This window comes from Magnolia sinica, chromosome 16, assembly GCF_029962835.1.
Source record: "Magnolia sinica isolate HGM2019 chromosome 16, MsV1, whole genome shotgun sequence".
Taxonomy (NCBI): Eukaryota; Viridiplantae; Streptophyta; class Magnoliopsida; order Magnoliales; family Magnoliaceae; genus Magnolia; species Magnolia sinica.
In genome coordinates, this window is record NC_080588.1 from 71,314,558 (window position 1) to 71,336,793 (window position 22,236).

Below are 22,236 nucleotides of genomic sequence, written 5' to 3' on the forward strand. Positions count from 1 at the left end.
GTGGTGATGTGAGCTCTAGTAGTGCGACTATTCCTATAAAATAGGGGTCATGTGTAGGTGATCCAAGCCATTCATTTGAAGGATTTTGTCATGGGAGCAGTTGCTTCGGACAATCTCCCAAGCTGGTAGATCTGAAGGCCTAACAAAAGACGGTTCATTAGTAATAATAATAAATAAATAAATAAATAAAAGAAAAAAGAAGGGTTAGCAAGTTTGGTAGATTTGGTTGGCTAGGTTCTAAAAACCTCAAAATGGTTGAAGAGAGAATCGAGAGAGCCGACATTTCTCTAGAGAGCCCACATTTTTAAGGGCAAATGTCCATCAATTAGATGGTTCGGTTCGTCGGATCTGCTTGGCCATCATATTTTACGCATTGCCACATGCAGGTAGAGGTGTACACGAGTCGAGCTTGACATAGCACAGCTCAACTCAGCTCCGCCTCTAGCTGACCCCAGCTCGAACTTGGCGCAGTATGGTCAGCAGCCAGGGCCAGTTCAAGCCAAGTTTAAGTTAAGATCAAGCCTGTGCAGTTAAGATCAAGCCTGTGTAGTATTTTCACAAACATATCCAGTGCACTTTCAAATTTTTTTCAATTTTTTACTGTATTTAAATCAGCAGCTGCTGTTTACAGGTATCTCATCAACCACCTTGTAGACAACATTAAAATCAAGGAAAAAAGATATTTGTTTTATATACATAGCTTTCTTGCCACCAGCGGATATATTCTTACGGTGGGCCTTTGGAAGTTTTTAACGTCGAGCCTTCAATCATCATTGTTTCTTTCGGTGTGCTCCACCTGGGATTTGAGATGCTTAATTCTTGAAATCTTGTCCCAAAATGGGCTGAAAAAACGGATGGACGGAGTCGATATACAATATATCATCCAGGTGGGCCCTACGGTAAGGGTAACACCCACTAAGCTGTTACCCGGGTAACACCGAATCCGCGCCCTTCTTTACCAGCCACCTATTTTCAGGCCACTGGTTAAAAGGTGTTAGGATGGCTCGATGTGGAAGAATTTTGATACATTTCCCATCCATGGAGGGACCCATTAGATCAACGGTCAGGATCATCAAATGGACCCAACTTGTACCAACTGAGGATCCGAAAGATAGACCATATAATCCTCTCCCTCCCTCTCTCTCCCAACGAGAAATGGAAAACCGCCACAGCGCGATATTTGCAGTGAGAAATGAAAAGGCTGGCGAAGAAGTCGACTAGCTTCCTTTCACCCACCAAACTCACCGCTCCAACTCCTCCCAAACCCAACCGAGTCGCTCTCTATCTCCAACGCGCCCGACTCATCGACTCGATCCGATTCCATCTACGATCCAACTCACCTCTCGACTCGCTGCCTCTCATCACCGACTCGTTCGTCGCCACCCACGCCCTCCGCTCCGCCCCTTCCCCCGACTCAGCACTCTCCCTCTTTCATTCCCTTTCTGCCCTCCCTAATTTCTCATATTCCCAAAATACCCTCCATGCCCTCGCCAAAACCCTCGCTTCTGCCGCCCGCTGCGCTGACCTCCAATCTCTCATCCATGCTGTTGATTCCGGCCAATTCCAGAAAATCCCCTGCCTCTCCTCCATGTGCCTTCTTCGATGGCACGCTGCCGCTGGAGACGTCGAATCCGCCGTCCGTGTCTGGACCGAGATGCGGTCCGCGATATCGGGCATAAAGAGGCACCCGTGCACGGAATCTTATAATCTTATCATGGGTCTTTATGCGAAGGCGGGGCGAGATTCAGAAGCGGTCCGGATCTTCTTGACGATGATCGGGGAGGGGGCGAACCCGAATTCCAGGACGTACACGGTCATGATCGAGCATCTTGTGAAGTCGGGGCGGCCTGATTCGGCGATGGAGGTTTTTGAGAAGCTGCCGTTGATGAGGATCAGGCGGACGTCGAGGCAGTATTCGGTGCTTGCAGGGGCATTCTTGGAAATTGGACGGTTGGATGCGGTTTATATTCTGATGGGAGAGATGCACGAAGATGGAATTCTGCCGGATTGTAATCTTCGGTCTGTATTGATGCAAATGCGGGAAGCAGGATTTGTCAAGGAAACGGAGGAGTTTGTGGCTGAGATTTCACCTGACGGAAGGATTCCGAATGTTAGTTTTTGTATGAATAGCAGAGACAGTGAAGACATGGATGAAGATGGCGATAATGATGATGATGAGGATGATGATGATGATGCTGTAGAAGGACGGCCAGATGCAATTCGGTTGAAGCCGTGGTTGGATCCAAGCGCGCTTGCAAGCGCCTTGAGTGACTGGGACCATAGTGAAGTGTCGGCGTTGGAGAATGCAGGATTTGTTTGGACGAGAAGGTTGGTTTGTAAGCTTTTGCGCGCTTTCAAGAAGCCCGAAACAGCATGGGAGTTCTTCTGTTGGGTCGCTTACCAGCCTGGTGGATTCACACACGATGTCTACACGGTTTCAAGGATGATTGTTATCCTTGCTCGTCATGGGCATGTTGAATTGGCTGATCGGCTTGTGTCCAAGATCAAACGAGAGGGAATTCGGCTGTCGCTTAGCACTGTTAGATTGGTTATCGATTCATATGGTGTATCTAAGAATGCCGGTGCAGCTCTGAGGATCTTCCGGGAACTTGATTCAGTTTGTGGGTTGGTGTCAAAATCAAATCTTGGGTTGTTGTATTCTTCCTTGTTAAGGACTTTTGTGAAGTGTAGGAGGTCTTCGGAGGTAATGGAATTAGTCGAAGAGATGGTATTGTCAGGAGTTCTTCCAGATATCCAGACATTTTCGGGGTTGATGCAGCATTTTGCGCTGGAAGGGGATTTAAGGACAGTGCAGCAGCTGTTTGCGATGGTTAGGCAGAGCGGATTGGAGCCAGATGCTTATATGTATCAGATGCTCATCCGGGCTTACTGCAAGCGTGAGAGAGCAGCCCTCGCATTGAGGGTTTTTGAGGATATGAGGAATGCAGCTTTGGCGCCGGATGCTGCCACGAAGGCATTGCTTGTGAAAAGTCTTTGGAAAGAAGGGAAGTTAAGAGAGGCTGCCGATGTGGAAAAGAGAAGCGAGGAGGTTAAAGACGGGCTTCCTGTTGCTTTGCCTGGCCATGTGTGGACTGTGAGCTCTGCTGATCTCATGGAAGTTTATGATATTTATACCAATAGCTTCACGACGGAAGGTGGTTAGAATTTTCCTTAAATGGGTAAGCTCTCATTTGCCCAAGCTCTCATGAAATCAGATGAAAATATTCAAGTAATGGCGCTGCTTTGGCCTGGTTTAGCTTTCTTTGGATCTGTGCTTGAAAACACATCAGAGTTATGATTTACCAGTATGTTTCCATGTTGTTTCATCATTCTTAAATTGTGGGTGTTTGGTCAAGATTCTTCATAAATCAGAGGATTTGTTTGTGTATCATATTTGGTCCATAGATTTTGTTATCATACTTAAGTGCATGGTCCTCATGGTTGTCACCGTAGGATCGAACATACAAAAGTTCTAGGTTAATGTGACATCCTGGAAGCTAATTCTTGGGCAGTACTGGTTCTTAATCAATATGAGAACTATTATTTATCCCCTCAATCAGTGACCCTAATCTGACGGTGCTTGATTTAGCTATTTCTGGGGCCTCGCGTCCTTTTGCTGCATTGGCCTTCCCCTTAGTTCTTAACAAATCTTGTCCATCTTCAAAAAAGAAAAGAAAAAAAAGAAAAGAAAAAGGGAGAACTATTATTTAGTGTTCAGATAATTTATATAATTAACTCTGCTAGTGGGGTTTTGCACTCTCATTGCTGATCCCAAGCACGGGTAGAGGGTTCATCAGGTTGCAGCCTGCGACAAACTTTGGATATAGCCTTTTCTCATTAATCTTGACAATCTGATATTTCAATAGAGTGGGATTGTGGAACAGGATTCATGTAGCTGACCCAGTTAGTTGTGATGAGGTTTAAATGATGATGATGATGACAACGACGACAATAATATTATCAATAACGATTCTTAATATCATATGGGCCTAGTGGGATCATGGTAGCATATGGTGATAGCCATTTTGTAGGAAGACAGAGATCATGAAAAAAGAACAAAGAAGAGATCTTACCACACCTTTCAGGCACCATGTTCAAGTGATCTCTAGGTGTTCGACCTCTAGAAAAGAGGAGAATTCTCCATGAAACAAACTTTCTACTAAACTTAATTCACCTTAACTTTGATGTTAATTATGAGTTAGTAGTAGGGGTGTACACGGGTCGGGCCGAGTCGAACTGGCCTCAGCCCGTCCAGGCCCGTTCAACAGCCGCACCAGGCCCAAACCCGGCCCGGCCTGGTCACCGGGCCAACATCTCCAGCCCGAACCCGGCCCGGCAGCAATCGGGTGAGTTCGGGCCAGTTTCGAACCTTCGAGTTCGAGTAGTTTCGAATCTTACGGCAAGTTTATGGGAAGGGCTTTGGTAGGTGATCCGCATCCCATTACAATTTACAAGTTCATGAGAGAGAGGATATATTATAATTTTATTACATTTACATACATTTGACAAAGCATAAAATAAAACATTTTATACAAACTGAATACAGTCATACACTACTAACTACTGTCGAGGAGATTCATCTGAGCCCGAGCTGCTATATAAATCTTCATATACGTACTCATTCACCTCTCCCTCTTCAGAAGGTAGAGATAACTTTTTATCGCCCTCCTCTTATATAGTTTGAATTAGATTTTTCAAACTATTTTTGTGAGAAGATTTATACATAGTTCCCAACGTCCTGTAAAACGCACCCAGACTGGAGAGAAACTTAGCTGAATTCTTACTATTTTTCTTTTTACCTGTGCAGCTTGAACCTGCTTCGACATCATGTGGTCTTGGAGGACATCGCTGATGTGTAGAAGCCTCTTTCATACTGCGCTTTAAAGCGAGTTGAAATTGTTCTTCTTCCAATGCTAATAATTTGACTTCCTTCTCTGTCTCAGAAAGTTTGGATTGAGGAGTGAAAGCTTTTTTGTTTGAATCAAGAATTGCTTGGAAAATAACTTGGATTTCTTTTGAGGCTTTAGGACACGGTTTTGCATCTCCACCCCGACAGGATAAGTATAATCTAAGCCGGTTAGTTTTGTTAACAAACTTGGCTCCACACAAATTACACAAAATCTTGAACTTTCCAGACTTTGGAGAATGGACTAAGGAACCATAGTCCCAAACGTTAACCGATGGTTCGCTTGAAGACATATCTACATATTGTGTTGGAAAAGTATTTTAGGCTTTTTAACAATAATGAAATATCGACATAAGATAAAAACAATTTATGGATTAAAAAATAATAAAAGTCAACATAACTAATAAATAAAAATAAAAGTCAACAAACAGATGTAAAAATGCATTGCGCAGCTTGCATAACATCCATCAACATAACAGATAAATAAAAATAAAAGTCAGCAAACAGATGTAGAAATGTATTGCGCAGCTTGCATAACATCCATCAACATAACAGATAAATAAAAATGAAAGTCAAAAGAGTACCCATTACAACATTTACAAATTCAAATAAACTAACAAGATCATAACATCAATCCCAAACATCCATCATATTGCTGTTGTTTCATGTGTTGCGGCTTCATTCACATTCTCCTCATCTTCCTCATCAAGATCATCTCCTAGACTCGGACGCAACTAATCTTGTGTACAAATTAATGCTTCTACTGTATCTGGTGCAAGTCTTGCTCACGACCCTGCTCCCTGTGCTAAACGCAGATTCCGATGCCACTGTTGAAATAGGAATTGATAAATATCTCGTGCCATTGTCGATAGTGTAAGATATTTTCCTTCACTAACTCGCAATTTCCACCACTCCAAAACATCAAACTCTGAATCCTGCCGTAGTACGACTGACTCTTTGAGATACATGTCTAACTCTGATTCTTTCGTGTCTGTGTCTGTATTTTCTTTTTCTAAGAAAGACATGAAATCAGCATCGTCGAAGCTTGAAGCAACTTGTGATCTAACTTCAGAAGCACTTGGTGTGGACATTGTGGTTATGTACGCGTTCTACAATGATTCGATTACGTCACGAACTTTCGAGGTTTCAGATATTGCCTTTTCAGTAGGATAAATCCTCGTAAAGATATACTTAACATAACTCATCTTGCGCCGAGCATCAAGAACAACAGCTAAGGACATTATCAGATGACAATCATCCCAGTACTTATTGAACTTCATTTGCATACCACCTGTCATGATTTGGAGAAAAAATGGACCGTCATCAGCAGCTTTCTTCAGGGCATCCTTGATCCTCCACACAGATGGAAGAAACATATTTGCTGTAGGAAACTTATTGTTAGAAAATATTTTCGTACAGTCATAAAAAACCTTCAAAATTTTGTGAACTTCTTTCGCTTTGCTCCAATCATCATCAGTAGGCAACCAAACATATGTTCTATCACGTGTTGCGTATTTTGGAAAGGCATGTTTCAATTTCAGAGCTGAATCCAACATCTCAAAAGTGGAATTCCAACGCATGCATACATCTAGCTTCAACATTTTTGGAGACGTCAAATTCAAACGTTGGACGATGTCATTTTATATACTCAATCTTGACGGCGAGCCTCTTATGTACTTCACACTCTTCCTCACATTCTATAGTTTGGTCAATTGATCTCAACCCTTCTTGTACAATTAAGTTGAGAATGCGTGCACAACACCGAACATGAAATATTTTTTCCTCAAAAAATAAACTGTCGGTTGCCTTGAACTGGTTACGTAAGAATTGTATGATACTGTCATTTGTCGAAGCATTATTTAAAGTTAATGAACTAACTTTTTTTTCAATGCCGCAATCTCGTAGACAATTGTAAATGCAATCTGAAATAACCAGACCGGAATGGGGAGGTGGAAGGTGGTGAAAGTTCAATATTCTCTTACAGAGTTTCCAATTTTCATCAACATAGTGAGCAGTCAATGAAATGTAACCCTTTCTTTGATTTTGCGCCGTCCACATATCAGACGTCAAACTTACCCTTAAAACCGAATCTAAAACTGCTTTCAGCTTCATTTTCTCACTAGCATACATCTTCATGCACTCCCTCTTCACAGTAACACGGGAGATCTTCTCAAACTGAGGATTAAGGTATTTACTGTATCCCATAAATATTTCACTCTCTATCATCTTAAATGGCTGCTCATCAATGATAATAAGCTTTGCAAACTATTCCTTCAGTTTCCCTTTTTCAAACTTATGAGTGGTAAGTGTACCTTTAGAAGCAGATCCTTTGGACTTTGTAAACGATAGCAATTGTTGGCCTGAATGTGGAAGTCTAGGTCTCCTTGCACAGCTTTGTCTATGTCTGTTTAAATGAGACGTCGACCCCCCGACACTTTTGGTATATAGACTTTTGCAGTGCATACATCTGATCTTGGGGACATTGTTAACTACTACTTCAAAATCATCCCAGACAGCTGACCGTTTCTTTCCTTTGTTTGCAGCTGAAGACCCCTCTCCCTCAACAACAAGTGGTGAGGTGGCTGACGAACCGGCACCGGCACTAGGGTTAGGTGGGACTTCATCCTCACTAGTTATATCTAAAGATATGAAACAATTTCATTTATCCTTGTACCTTAGTAAAGAATTTCTTAAGCGGATAAATCAGTTACCTATTCAATGCTGGATAGATAGTAATGCTTTCATTATTTAATTTAAATGCTACGCCAAAATTTCGGCTGCATCTCCCATTATCTCTCCAGAATATATTAATCTTGGATTTAATTCACACGTCAACTATCTACACAAAGTGTGGATATTTGATGAGGAAGTAAATGCAAGAAATATATCCAGAGAGAATTAGGAGAGATGAACCGAAATAAGCATGTGCATTTAAATTAGAATAAATGAAAACATTAATATCTATCCAATATTGAACTGTCCAAAAATGGACAATTTGAGAATTTCTATGCATCCATGAACACACTCAATATATGTCTGGTAACATGGAAATCCTCAAATGGGTAACTGATTATCCTATACTACAACAAAAATATAAAAAATAATTAAATCAGTTACCCATTCAATGTTGAATAGATAGTAATGCTTTCATTATTCAATTTAAATGCCACGCCAAAATTTCGGCAGCATCACCCCTTATCTTTCCAGAATATATTAATCTTGGATTTGATTCACACGTCAACTATCCACACAAAGTGTGGATATTTGATGAGGAAGTAAATGCAATAAATATATCCAAAGAGAATTAGGAGAGACGAACCGAAACAAGCATGTACATTTAAATTAGAATAAATGAAAACATTACTATCTATCCAACATTGAACTGTCCAAAAAGGGACAATTTGAGAATTTCTATGCTTCCATGAACACACTCAATCTATGTCTGGCAACATAGAAATCTTCAAATGGGCAACTGATTATCTTATACTACAACAACAAGAACAAAAAAATAAAAATATATCTAATAGGCAATTGGTATAAGCATAGATTAAGACTAACTAACAAAAACAGAAAACATTTGTGATAAAAGATTCCATGTGGAGCTTTCTAGTATATACTATATACTCATACATGAAGTCCTATTTAAAAGCAAAAGGAAGCCAAGCTAAAGGCATATCAACTTATCTGAATTATCTCAAACCTGTAATAAAAGATAACAATCAAATAATAGTGTCTGAATTATAGTAGAACTAAACATTTACTAACCTTATGGACGGTGTCTACAGTTGTACAGTGTGTAGAAGCCACACAGTTTTATAGAAGTCCAAAAGGTTACCATTACCATCCAATTGGTATAGAGGATCTTAAATAGCAACTGACATGTATATAAACATCAAGATCATATCAACTCGCACTAGAGGACCCCATAGCTCAAATTCATCAAGATGAAATCAAATATCTTTGAAACAGTAAAAACAGGCTTCAAAACTCTTTTGTCTAATTTTGTTTCAAATAGAGAAAAAACTCATCTAAAACCATGACAAGGTACTAGAAATTTTCTCATAAAAAATAGTGCTGTCTGTGGGATGCACCATACTTGTGTTGGCATGGGCCGTGATTTCCAACTGGTCCGGCTTGGCCAGTTAGGAGGCATCCAATTCAAATGAAGGACAATGTGAACAACAGGGTACCAATAATAACCAAACAACCAATGTGGCATGCCCAATTAGACCATGCATCCATGATTCGATTTTAACTTAACCACCACTAACATGGAGGACAAATGTGAACTATGGGGTATCAGTGCTCTCATTCTTATATCATGTGGAACTAGTTGTATCATAAGGTTATGGTAAAACTATTGTATTGGATCCTTCCCTATATACTACTAGTTGGATTATAGCCTTACCATGCAATTAATTTCTTTTGACATGTTAGACCATCCAAACATCTGTCTGGACTATTAATTTATTCTAGCCAAGTCTTTGCAGGTAATGATGCAAGAATCACACCGATAAGAAGAACCCAAGCATCCAAGCAACAACATACAAAACAATTCATATATGTATAGGTCCAAGTATAAATTTGAATTGTCTATTCAATGAAACCTGCTTTGGATTGCTTGTACTTCTAAAGAAATACTTTTGTTAGATGATACAAACCATTCAATCTGTGGCTTCTAAAATGGGTGGTTACAACAAAGATGACCAGCATTTTGAGGTCAAATATCATCCAAACAGTGTAATATTTTTGTAGTGGCTGCCAATAGTTGGCTAGAAGACACGCTAACACATGCACACAGGCACTAGTCGACAACATGCACGTTGCGTGAATGCAACGTCCAACTTGATGAGAACATGTTTGCAAACGGAAAAACTTACCATGAAATCTAACTAAACACTATAATACACGTTGCCAGAAGTGAGTGAGAATGTGAGACTACTAGCATAGCTGCTACTAGACTAGTAGATATCAATATTTGTGGTTTGATCTTTGTGAAAGAGAAAAAAAATTTGTATCCCAAAAAAATATATATATTATTTTCAAATTGGTTACGTTAGTTTTGATATCAAAGCCATTTCCATTCCTTAGGATTTGTTTACCTTTCTTTCCCTTCTTTATTTCCCAATTCTTCCCCATCATCACACCCAATTTTTTCCCCAAAACCCCAATATCCCCTAATTCACTAGCCATAGATTTACAAATTTCCCCAACTTCCTTCACACAAAGACGTAATTTAGCAACTTAACAATAATATCATATAAAGAACTCCATGAGACCCAATACAATTCTATTATGCAAAAAATTCACACCAAAACAGCAACTAGAACAAAGAACGATTGAAGGTCTTCTCTACCCAAATAAAACCCACTTCAGATTTTCCATAAAAATCATGAGAGCACAGTTGTTCAGAGCATAAACACCAAAAAGAGAGAGATTTGGAATTCACACTGAGAGAGAGAGAGAGAGAGAGAGAGAGAGAGAGAGAGAGAGAGATCACACTCGTTGCGGTTGGACGGAAAGACGAGCGAGCTTTGCTGGACGGATGGCAAGAAGAGTAGAGAGGCGGAGGTCCTCTGGTGGTTGGACGGACGGATGAGCAGAGAGAGGCGGACGACCTCTGGTGGTCGGACGGACGGATGAGCAGAGAGAGGCGGACGACCTCTGGTGGTCGGACGGACGGACGAGCAGAGAGAGGCGGATGGCCTCTGGTGGTCGAACGAGCAGAGAGAGGTGGACGGCCTCTGCTGGTCGGACGATCAGAGAGAGAGCTTAGAGAGAGAGAGAGAGAGAGAGAGAGAGAGAGATTTGGTGGGGTCGGGCAGGGAGAGAGCGAGCAGCTGGTCGGACGATCAGAGGGAGGGGGACGGCCTCTGCTGGTCGGACGAGAGAGAGAGAGAGAGAGAGAGAGAGAGAGAGAGAGAGAGATTTGGTGGGGTCGGGCAGGGAGAGAGCGAGCAGGGGAGAGGGTTTGGTGGGGACAGCTGGGGTCGGGCGTTTTCTCAAAAGGGAAAGGGGAAAGCGACCTAGGGTTTTTTTAAAAGGGGTATATATAGTATGGTGAGTCGGGACGGGTCGAGTCGGGTTTCGGACCGAGTCGGGCCGAACTTGGACGTATCCGAACTCAGCACAAACTCAGTTTCGGGCTGCAGAAACTAGCCCGTCCTAACCCGAACTCAGTTCCGGGTCGGGCCGAGTCGAGTTTTTTCGGGCCGAGTCGAGCGAGTTAACCGGGCTAGCCTGGTTTGTGTACACCCCTAGTTAGTAGTCATGTCGGGGAGAAAGGGACGATGGGTTACGTCAGTTTCCAAATGAAGATTTTGAGTTGGAACGTGAGGGGGCTGTGGTGTAAAGATAAAAGAGTTCAAATTCATGATGTCGGCAGGAGGGCAAGAGCAAGTGATTGCTTTCCAAGAAACTAAATCTCAAGCAATGGACAAGAGATTGCTAGACTCTCTGTGGGTGGTTAAATTTAGGATTGGATGGCCCCTGACGCGTCTGGTTCTGTCGGTGGAGTGCTTATGGCATGGGATGCTAGTATTTAGGGCATGGATATCTTTGTGTGTGTGTGTGTGTGGAGGTTGAAGAAGAAAATTGGAATCCTAAACCATTCAGATTTGATCTTTCATGGTTAGAGGTGGTGGGCTTCTCAAGTCTTGTTAAAGAATAGTGGAAAATTCCTTCTCCGTGGAAGGATGCATAGGTTTTATTCTAAGTCAAAAGCTGAAGTTGTTAAAACGAAAATTTCGGGAATGGAAGAGGGATGTGCTTGGAAAAAAGAGAATTGGAGACGGAAGAGATATTGTGTAAAATTCAAGAGTTAGATGTAATGGTGGAGTAGGGGGTCATTTAAGAGGAAAATAAAGGCCTTCAAAATAAGCTAAGGGTGGATTACTCTAGCCACCTAATGGAGGAAGAGATTAAGAGGAAGCAGTTGTCTCAAGCCACGTGGCTTTGAGGGGGATAAAAATACTTAGTTTTTCCACTATATAGCAACTGCTCTCGCCAAATGTAACAAGATTAGTAGCATTGAGGTGGATAGGGTTTAGGTGGAGGATAAGGAAAAGGTGTGGGAAAAGTGGTTGAATACTTTAAAAATTTGTTGTCAAATGAGGGATGGTTAAGAATGAAGTTAGACGATATGTCTTTTCTGAGCATTCCCATTGATGTTTCAATGGTGCTTGAGAAGCTGTTTTTGGAGTCGGAAATCAAGACGGCAGTGGAGTATCTGGGGAGGGATAAAGACCCGAGTCAGGATGGGTTCTCTGTCTTTCTTTCAAATTTTTTTTTTTTTGGGAGGTCATAAAGGACATCTTGTTGTTTTTTGAGGAGTTGCATGACAAAAACCATACAAATTGCAATCTATGGCTCAAATTCTACAGTTTAGGTAGTGGGACCCACATTAGATGGTTTATGAAAACAATGGCCCTTTCTGGAATTGTGTTCTAACTAGCTGATTTAGTGATATTTAATGGCAGTCATGCTTGTTATTTTATACATGTAGTTTCATCATTTACCAAAAACAACCATTTAAACTAACAAACATTAAAGAAATTTGATGGAAGGTACCTGAATGAAGGGGGAAAAAAAAAAACTAAATATTAAGTACCTCATTGCAAAGTCAATTAAAAAAATACCCAGATTGTGAAACCCAATTAGTGAGGTACTAACCTATAAAAATCCCTAGAACTTTTATACATTCAAGTAAACATACAGTGCTTGATCAAGCAGTTGCTGAGGCCAACAAACTCTACACATGCTAAGTTGCTAACTGCTGATTAGAGCCCATTAAATGTGGAGCATTGATTGAATTGCTGATTTAGATTGGATGGCTCGGGTCACCTTATAGGAGAGATATTGGGGCATGGCCCATTCCATTGGGGCCCAACAGATCAACAACTTATATTACCAGAAGGTGCGCTCTGCTGTACCATTGCTGAACAGAAGGGAAAAAAAAAACTCACACAATTCGATTGGTAATGCACATGTTACCACATATGCCAACATGGCAGACAGCTGAAATATCCAAGCCATCCATCAGGTGGACCTCACCAGGTGTTACTGTTCAATGATAAAAGGTTGTCCATTCAGTAGATGTGCCATGATGTTAGAAGTTGACAGGTTAGAAAACTTCTGCCAAATTTTTACTGCCATGCATTTGTTCAATTAATTGTGGCCCACTTGATTAGTGGACCGACATGAATATTGGGATAGGTACTGTGTGGTGGTACTGTTCAATGATATCCAAGCCATCCATCAGGTGCACCTCACCAGGTGTTACTGTTCAATGATGGAAGGTTGTCCATTCAGTAGGTGTGCCATGATATTAGAAGTTGACGGGCTAGAAAACTTCTGCCTATTTTTTAATGCCATGCATTTGTTCAATTAATTGTGGCCCACTTGATTAGTAGACTGACCTGAATCTTGGGGTAGGTACTCTGCGTAGTGGTATCCTTCTGATGGATGGTTTAGAATTGGTTGTTGCACCTGCCCGCCATGCTGGCATATGGTGGCATGTGCACTTGCGGACTCGTACACACATGTAGGCTTAGCAAAGCTCTTTGAATAATCATCCTTATGTTCAAAGACCTTGCTGCATGCAGATTACAGACGGCCAATCCAATGTCATGTGATGGGGCATACATGATTGAGGAGCAAAGGTACCTCATGTTTGATACAACTAATGTTTTAAGGCATTTTTCTTTTAATGATTTGGAATCTTTTGTGGTTGAGAACTTCAATCTCTATATTTCAGATTGTCACTCAGCACCATCATCGTTCATCCGAGTACAAGCACATGCAAGGTTGACAAGAGGGATCATGCAGAAACTAAAGAACCTCGACCATTCGGATGAAGGGAATGGAGCTCATAATGCCCGAGTTTAGATCATGACCTGACTTTGGTTCCAACACTCAAGCATTTACTTTAAGATATCTGGAGATAAGTCCATCACATGAGAAAGTGATGTGATTAGTCATCAACAAAAGCCTTTGTGTGCTCTACTTAATATTACCTTTGATTAAATGCGATGGGATTTGTATTCATGTGAAAAATATCTACAACTGAAACATCATAACAATGTTATGAATCTAAACCTACGAGCAGATTCGTCTATGTAGCATGTGTGCATTTATCCATTTATGTGTATGTGTTACATATTTGCGGTATATATTGCATTTTAATGCCTGCTGTATTTTTACAGTGTTCATGCATGTTTGCCCGTGCGAGCATGACAAATGATTATTATATAAATGCATACATGTGTGCAGGCTGCATGTCCATCCACCAATGCACATGTTCATGCCAATGTGCCCATGCATACAGTTCAAGCATATTCTACTGCATCCACATGTCCATGTGTGAGGATGAGCATGACTTGTGCATGATTATACATGCTTGAGCGTGATGTGATACTGTGGCATGCTTCCTGACAGAACACCCTGCCTTTGCCGTATACAATGCGGATGCAGCGACAACCAAAAGAAAAGTCATACCGTCGATGATGCCATGTTCTTTTATTTTCTTTTATTTGTTAGTTTGGTATCATTTCATTTTCTGGTTATGCACATAGCTCCACTGAACCGATGGTTTGCAGCTTGATAGATCATTGCCATCAGATAGCAATGAGGCCCACAATTTGATAGGGAGGTTGGGGCCGACTGAGCAAATTTGCACGGGGAAAAAGGTAAGGGTCCCACTATCCGGTCATCCTTTTATGTTGATCAGCGGCTGTGCAAGGACATTCTGGTGCATATGCCACACTATATCAGGAGATACATGCATGGAAGATTAACAAAACATAAGAAAATGGATATCACTTTAAAATAATCCAAGCCAAGTCACGACAATGCAGGTAAATGCATGGCATCTCTTGGAAGGAGGACAAAACAAAGAGAACCATTTCGACCGAAGCCCAGAAAACGACCCTCAGACTTTAATTTTTATATTTTTAAAAAAGGTTCTTCTCTACGTTGAAAGCTCCACATTAACAACACACATTAGCGTTTTCATTAACCTTTACTTGACAATATCCTCCTTTAATAAAAATTCAGCTTTAGAAACAGAGAAAAAGCAACCCCCAACAATGGCAATCTCTCTCCCTTCTTTTGAAGCTCTCTCTTTCATGCTTCTCTTCTTCCACACCTCCTGTACTACAGCTCAAACAACACCCACCAATGTTACGGATTTTTCATGCCCATCCGAATCCATTGGCTCATGTGACACTTATGTCGTATACCGTGCCCAGCTGCCAGAGTTCTTGGATCTCGGGCATGTTTCTGATCTGTTCGGGGTCAGTCAACTGTCGATAACGAGAGCTAGTAATCTGGTCTCCGAAGAAGTTAAGCTTATTCCTGACCAGCTCTTACTAGTTCCGATATCATGTGGTTGCACTGGAAATCAGTCCTTTGCCAACATCACTTATCAGATCAAGAGCGGCGACAGCTTCTACCTTGTTTCAATCCATGCGTTTGAGAACCTCACCGATTATCATGTGGTGGAAGCTGTGAATCCGACGCTGAATCCTAACGAGTTGCAGGTTGGCGACGAAGTGGTATTTCCAATATACTGTAAGTGTCCCACAAAAACCCAACTGGAGAAAGGCCTGAAATTCCTCATTACTTACGTATGGCAAGCAGGCGATGAGGTTTTGGAATTGAGTGATAAGCTAAAAGCATTGGTTGCTGATGTTGAAGCCGAAAATAACTACCGGAATTTCAGTGCTGCTGTGTATCTTCCGGTGCTGGTTCCGGTTTCAGAACTACCGATCCTATCTCAACCTCCTTATATCGCTCCGGTTGTTCAAAAGAAGCACGAGTCCACATCCCACCGAGACCTAGTGATTATTATCTGCGCTGTGGGAGCTCTTTCGATTTTATGGTCTTTGTTGGGCTTTATTTACTGGAAATGCTGCCGAACGAAGGCTGTCGATCTCAAGGAGTCCCAATTAGTCGATCTCAAGGAATCCCGATTAGAGACGATCAATCTGATTCAGTTGAAGAAAGGTAGCAAAGATGAAGTTTCAAGTCCTAGGACAGGACAGGATAAGCTACTATCTGGAGTTTCTGTCTATTTAGGCAAGCTGACCATCTACGAGACTAAAACGATCATGGAAGCAACAATGAATCTCAATGAGAGGTACAGGATCGGGGGATCGGTCTATCGGGCATCAATCAAAGGGGAGTTCTTTGCTGTAAAGCAGGCCAAAGAAAATTTTAGAGAGGAGTTGAAGATATTGCAGAAAGTAAACCATGCGAATCTTGTGAAGCTGACGGGTGTTTCAACTGAGACGGACGGGACCTGCTTCTTGGTTTATGAATTTGCTGAAAATGGGTCGTTGGATAAATGGTTGTACCCAAAATCTTTGCCTTCCTCAAGTTCAAGCTCTTCAAGTTTCCTTTCTTGGCGACAGAGATTGAATATAGCATTGGATGTTGCAAATGGACTTCAATACATGCACGAACATACAAGACCGAGCGTTGTTCACAGGGACATCAGGACTAGCAATATCCTCCTCAACTCTCGATTCAAGGCCAAGATCGCAAATTTTTCCATGGCCAGACCCTCCGCAGATGCTATGATGCTGAAAGTAGATGTTTATTCCTTTGGAATTTTCTTGTTAGAGTTGCTTTCAGGGAGGAAAGCCATGGAAACAAGGGAAGATGGTGAGATAGTGATGTCGTGGAGGGAAATACGGGTGATATTAGAATGCGGAGAGAAGAAAGAGGATAGGTTACAGAAATGGATGGACCCGAGCTTGGAGAGATTTTATCCAATCGATGGTGCACTGAGCTTGGCTGCCACAGCAAGGTCTTGCACATTGGATAAGCCATCCGCAAGGCCGAGTATGGGAGAGATTGTTTTTGGTCTTTCAGTTCTCACTCAGTCGATCACAGAGGCATTCAAAAGTTCTTGGATGTCTGGCCAAGAAGTGGAGGAAAGCATTGAAATCATCAGCCCAATCAAAGCCCGCTGATTTTGTGGAGCGGTATGGAGAGATCGACTGTTGCAGTTCTCATGCTCATAATGGGTGGAAGCAACCTATGTTTATGACTTAAATATATGAACTTGATGTGGGTAACCTGAAAATGATTAGCTGCAACGACAATGAATCTCAGAGCTCTTGGTGGTGGCGTTCTACCAATGAATGCAAATCAATGTCTGTGATCAATGATGGAACAAGCAAAAGTTTCATCTTTCCTTCACCAGGAATGGTGAAACTTCTCTATCATCATTGAATAGATGTTCGATTGAGATTCTTGGTTGTTGTTGATCTTGGTCTTGGTTTCTTTGCCACATGATAAGCCCAACGCCATCATAGATAGGAAAGGAAACAAAGGTGTTACTGTCTCCATAGTTTCACAAATTTTATTGCTTTTCATATAGTTGTATGTTCTTTAGCTTTGGTTTGAGTGCTCATCATATACGAAAAGATCATCAGCTAGATGGATGTAATGCAAACAGAGCTCTAATGTGTAGTAATATAAAATGCAATTAAAAACAAATGAGATAGATCGAGACTATGTATATTCATATGTAATTAAATATCCAAGTTCATTTCATATCCATTCTCAAATACGAAAATAACGCAATCGATTCAAAGGCTCCCAGATTTCAAACTGTTAGACAGTGTTTTGAGGGAGGGGCCTCACAGAAATCATTTTAGTCCCTGATCTGCCACTGGGTTTCATGTAAATTGCCTCCATGACATTGCTACATGGATACTCAACAGCATGATACATTCAATCTATCATGAGTATGACTATTGCTCATTTCCAACATGTATATCCACCCTCAAATGCAACTTCTCAAGCTGTCGTGTGCATGTTTTGACAAGTTATGGCACCATGGGAGATTGAAAGTCCAAAGAGGGACAAGAGTGTTGGGTTTGAATATAAATACTAAGGGCCTGTTTGGGTGCCACTTAAAAATGAATTCATATCTTTTTAGTCGATCGCTAATTATGTATTAGAGATCGTGATTTTTTGTTGTCAAGATTATTTTTCATCCTTACCAAAAAGGAATATGATCTCTAATACACAATTACGATGAACCAAAATGAGATGCACCCATCTTTAAGGGGCACCGATAGAACTAAAATGAGATGAACCCATTTTTAAGGGGCACCCAAACAGGCCCCTAAGATAGAACTAAAATGAGTAGAACCCATTTTTAAGGGGCACCTAAACAGGCACTAAGATATCAATGATAGGCCGTTTGCCTCAGCTCACCCCATATTCTTTCTGAAATACAACATTCCTAGCATGAACTATTCATCCTTGGTTTCTTCAAGTTCAGAGGCAACTGTGCATGCTAGAAGTTCAAAGCACCACAAGTCAGTGTCCCTAAGTATACATTTTCAATGCATTTACAAATTATAATTACATGAACTTGGATTACACTCTAAAATTCCGTTTATGTAATTCACATTTCGGATCTGACAATAATAGAGAAGCAGAACTTGTACAAGAACTTCCGGCCTCGTAAAATCACAAATCATGTCTTACCTTGCGCCTTCAGTAGTTTCAACTGCGGATGGACCAGAAATCATTTAAATGCCAGCTCAACATTCGAGGATTCCCAATGCTGAGAATTGGATTGAATTATCGACAGAATCGAAACCACATCATCCATGCTTGGTCTGCTTGTTGGATCTTGTCTCAAACAGGCAGCACTTAGTTTGGTTACACCTAGTGCTAGATCAGTCCGATAGCTACCACACAGATTGGAATCCATGAACTCGCAGAGCTTGACATTGACATCTCCTCCTTCCACTATAGAGATGATCGCCATCGAGAGAAGCATTTCTCCCCCATCATGCTCGATAATAGCAGTTTTCCCTGTAATCAGCTCCAACATGACCACTCCAAAGGCATATACATCGAGTTTCGGTGTCACCAATCCGGTTGCAAAGTACTCGGGCGCCATGTAACCTACTGTCCCTACAACATGCCTCGTCATTGCAAACAGACCTTCCTTCCCCTCTGAAGATGTGGCCAGAGCAAAATTCGCAATCTTAGCCCTTAGATCGCCATTCAAAAGAATGTTGCTGGTCTTGATGTCCTTGTGCACATAAGCAGGTTCTGTGAAGTTGTGGAGATAGTGGAGCCCATTAGCAACATCCAGAGCAATCTGAACCCTCTGAGTCCAGCTAAGAACGCTCGAGCGGTTCTTAGTACAGAGCCAATCTTTTAGACAGCCGTTCTCCATATACTCATTGACAAGGTAGCAGTTTTCGCCGCCCACGCAGATCCCATGAAGCCTTATCAGATTGAAATGGTTGATTTTGTGCAGTAAATTGGCCTCCTTGGATACATCCGTACTCATCTTCTTAATGGCTAATGCTCTCCCGTCAACCACCCCACGGTAAATGGACCCCATGATCCTGCACTCGGAGCTGAAATTATTTGTTGCAGCTTGCAATTCCTCAAATGTAAAAAATTTCAAAGTTCGATCCACGTCCGACAAACCAGCAAGAAGAACTTCCGGCAAAACATATTGCTTCTTTCCCTTTCTATGATCCTTTTGATGCTTGCTTCTATCCAGCTTCTTGTAGAAGTAAGCAATGATAAGAACCACAAAGATGACTAGAAGAGAACCGCCGGCCGCAAGTCCAATTACCACACGAGGTTGTTTCTTTGGCCTTTTATTCACAAAAGTAGGAACATGCGGTGGCAAATGAATTATGGTCTGGGAGCTTAAAGGCTCAATTGGCAAAGGAATCAAAATGGTTGTGAAAGGAACAAGAACAGGATCTTGTTTGGAAAACCCGTTTGCATCGAGTGTTCTGTTTTGGCTGACATTAAATCTCTTGCTAACATCAGGAACACTATCTTCCCAATATACTGGGTAAGTTAACAGATATTTGATCCCTTCCTCAGTTTGATTACTCGTGGGACAAGCGCATCTAAGAGGAACGGTCAAATTTAAACCGCTCTTCAGTTTCGAAGCACTGAAACTATTTTCATCCACAAGAGAACTGCATGTAGACAGCCCTTGGTACGTGTCCTTTGCTATCGTAAAATACGTATCGCTGTCATTTTGAATAATGTAAGACGAATTGGCCTGATAGAACTGACCTGAACAAGAGCAGTTTATGGGAACGATCACCTCTTTGTTTGTGGGGAACGTTGTGGATGCTGAGACATTGTTGATATGTGCAAGCTCCAACGGGTCTGAAGACATAAGATCCGAGATGGTATGTACTGAATTGTAAGGGGGTTGAGATTTGAAGATCAGAAAAGCTCGGCAAGATGGGCTTTGGCCATTGTAGATGTAAAGAAAAGCTGGAGAAAGGTCAGTTTTGTATAGGCCATCGCAATCTTTCGCTGAATCTCCTGAATATCTTTGTTGGGCATTGAGATTTGTAACGGAGAAGCAAAAGAGAATGGAGAAATTCAGGAGAAGCCGATTCATGGTGATGGTTTTCTTGAAGAAATGATTGATGGGTGGATGAAAAACTTGAGAACTTGAGGATGGTGTCGAAGATGATTGGTGTCTGATCTGAGAAGGTGGGAAAGAATGTTGGAATTAAAATCAGATGCAAGAAATGGACCATTGACCAAATGGAGTAATCTAAGTGTCTTTCTACCTGAATGACTGCAATAAGGGACCAAAGATTCACCTAATTTCAGTTGTTTTAATTGATAAAACTCCCAACTATTTTAGTAAAACAAGAGGCTTTAAAACACTGATTGTTGACTCGTACAAGTTTTAATATTTTAAGATGAATTTTCGTATTTGTCTTCTGGTGACAGAAGAATCTTAACATCCACTTCATGTCTTTTAAATAAAGTTCTGGCCTGCATGTCTGCATAGGCTTTTGATCTGACCAGTTGACAGGAACAGCCCCAAAAATTCAATGGCCAAGATCAGGTGCCTCTGTTGAGTCTAGTGTCCTTAGAAATGCAAGTTAGGGGACACCCACTTTTTTTTAAAAAATAAAAAATAAAAAATTCAAGTACTCGGGGAAAAAGAAAAAGAAAAAAGAAGAAGAAAAGAGAAACACGTGAAATGTGAGGAGAAAATTACAACAACCTGATTAAATACATCATAAGGTGGGTTTGGAGTTTGGGGTGGTGCAGAAATGGAAATCATGTGTGCTTCAGAAGCGGGAACCGGCAAAAGATAGCACTGATCATCCCATCGTGGAATATGGTTAATGCGGGGGCATTTTCACACCGGGCTCGAGTGGGGTTGCCAGTGGGATGCTGGGGCACACTTGGGGTGGGCGGCCCATGTGTGGCGGGCCCCACCCATTTGAGGCGGGTGGCTCGTGTGAAGCAGTACCCATGTGATTTGGGCCCACAAGGGGGGTTCGGCTGAGGTCCTAACCCATGCGATGTGGGGCGTGGGCTATGAGATAAAGGGATTAATTCATCTACCCTGATTGGACAATCCTAACACTTGTACTGTTAGCCAACAAATAGACTGTTCATATTCAATGGAGCTTCCTAAATTCACCCGTGTGACCCATCAGATCAACCAATTTGGATAACCAAACAGTGGGTCCCACCTGTTAGATCCTCATATTTGCCTTATAATTTTTTTGTGAAAGATGAATGGAAGCATTCAACAAGAAAACTATTTTCATTAATTAATTGACAGTCTGTTAGAAGATAATTAAAATAGAAAAATCGGAATATTATCTTTGTGTTGATTTATCTATATATTTTTTTGCAGCTGTAACCTTTCGTATAAGATCAGTATTATTTATATGTGGCCAGCTGCAGCAAGGTTTTCAAACAGCTTTTGGGACCTCATGCAAATGGGTTTCCATACAGTAGTAATCTATTATTCAGATGGGCCTGCTGCACTATTTTAGGTATTTTCCTAATGAAATTGTTTGGAAGTTGGAATATATCAGATGGTTTAGGCTGTGTTTGGTTGCCCCAAATATCATGAAAAATTGCACAAAATAGACTGATTAGTCATGAAAGTTCGTGATATTTGGTGCAACCAAACACACCCTTAATGAAGAAATTAGCTAGGCTGATCCATCTACAACAGTAGAATTAAAGAAAAATGAACCAAATGTCTTAGTCTCCTAATATTTAAAAATGAATTTAACCATTCTGCATGTTTCCAGACAAAAGCCGTGTTATCAAAATATGTGAAGTTGTTGCATGATCAGAAATTACAGTTTATGTCACCATAAACCAAATTAGTACAGAAGTTGCTGATTACTGTCATATGCACAGCACTATGTTTGGATGCACAATCAAATTGACTTGCAATTCCATTCGCTTGTGCACCCGGCCTTATACAATGACATGTTTATGAGTCAGCCTACTCAGAAATTAACTCTAGCAAATAAAACTACCATTAACTC

At 41.3% G+C, this 22,236-nt stretch overlaps 2 protein-coding genes and 1 long non-coding RNA gene across 6 annotated transcripts; 2 read left to right on the top strand and 1 right to left on the bottom strand.

Annotated features, from left to right (window-relative positions):
* The first annotated feature begins 1,135 nt into the window (after positions 1–1,135).
* On the top strand, positions 1,136–17,169 carry LOC131229860 (pentatricopeptide repeat-containing protein At5g66631-like). Of its 4 annotated transcripts, XR_009163630.1 has the most exons (3): positions 1,136–3,179; positions 13,510–13,566; positions 13,662–14,021. XR_009163630.1 is itself a non-coding variant. In XM_058225901.1 (2 exons), the coding sequence occupies exon 1, from the start codon at positions 1,193–1,195 to the stop codon at positions 3,161–3,163; it is 1,971 nt and encodes a 656-aa protein (XP_058081884.1). In that variant the 5' UTR covers positions 1,136–1,192; the 3' UTR covers positions 3,164–3,179; positions 13,662–14,021. The 4 variants fall into 4 exon arrangements, 3 of the variants coding, with proteins under 3 accessions (XP_058081884.1, XP_058081885.1, XP_058081883.1); XM_058225901.1 differs by lacking the exon at positions 13,510–13,566; XM_058225902.1 differs by lacking the exons at positions 13,510–13,566; positions 13,662–14,021 and adding an exon at positions 13,340–13,499.
* LOC131229864 (uncharacterized) lies at positions 11,172–13,198 on the top strand. The gene is made up of 2 exons (XR_009163631.1): positions 11,172–12,882; positions 12,937–13,198. It is a non-coding gene; the product is annotated as an uncharacterized LOC131229864 (long non-coding RNA).
* Positions 17,170–18,061: 892 nt separating the features above from the next.
* Positions 18,062–22,102, bottom strand: LOC131229863 (protein LYK5-like). Its single transcript, XM_058225904.1, has one exon. It carries the CDS (start codon positions 20,319–20,321, stop codon positions 18,453–18,455), a length of 1,869 nt encoding a protein of 622 aa, XP_058081887.1. The 5' UTR covers positions 20,322–22,102; the 3' UTR covers positions 18,062–18,452.
* Positions 22,103–22,236: the final 134 nt, after the last annotated feature.

What these genes read in the sequence shown, in the direction of transcription:
- LOC131229860 (XM_058225900.1), top strand. Translation starts at nt 14,755, where the DNA reads ATGCAGGTAAATGCATGGCATCTCTTGGAAGGAGGACAAAACAAAGAG.
- LOC131229863 (XM_058225904.1), bottom strand. Translation starts at nt 20,321, where the DNA reads ATGAATCGGCTTCTCCTGAATTTCTCCATTCTCTTTTGCTTCTCCGTT.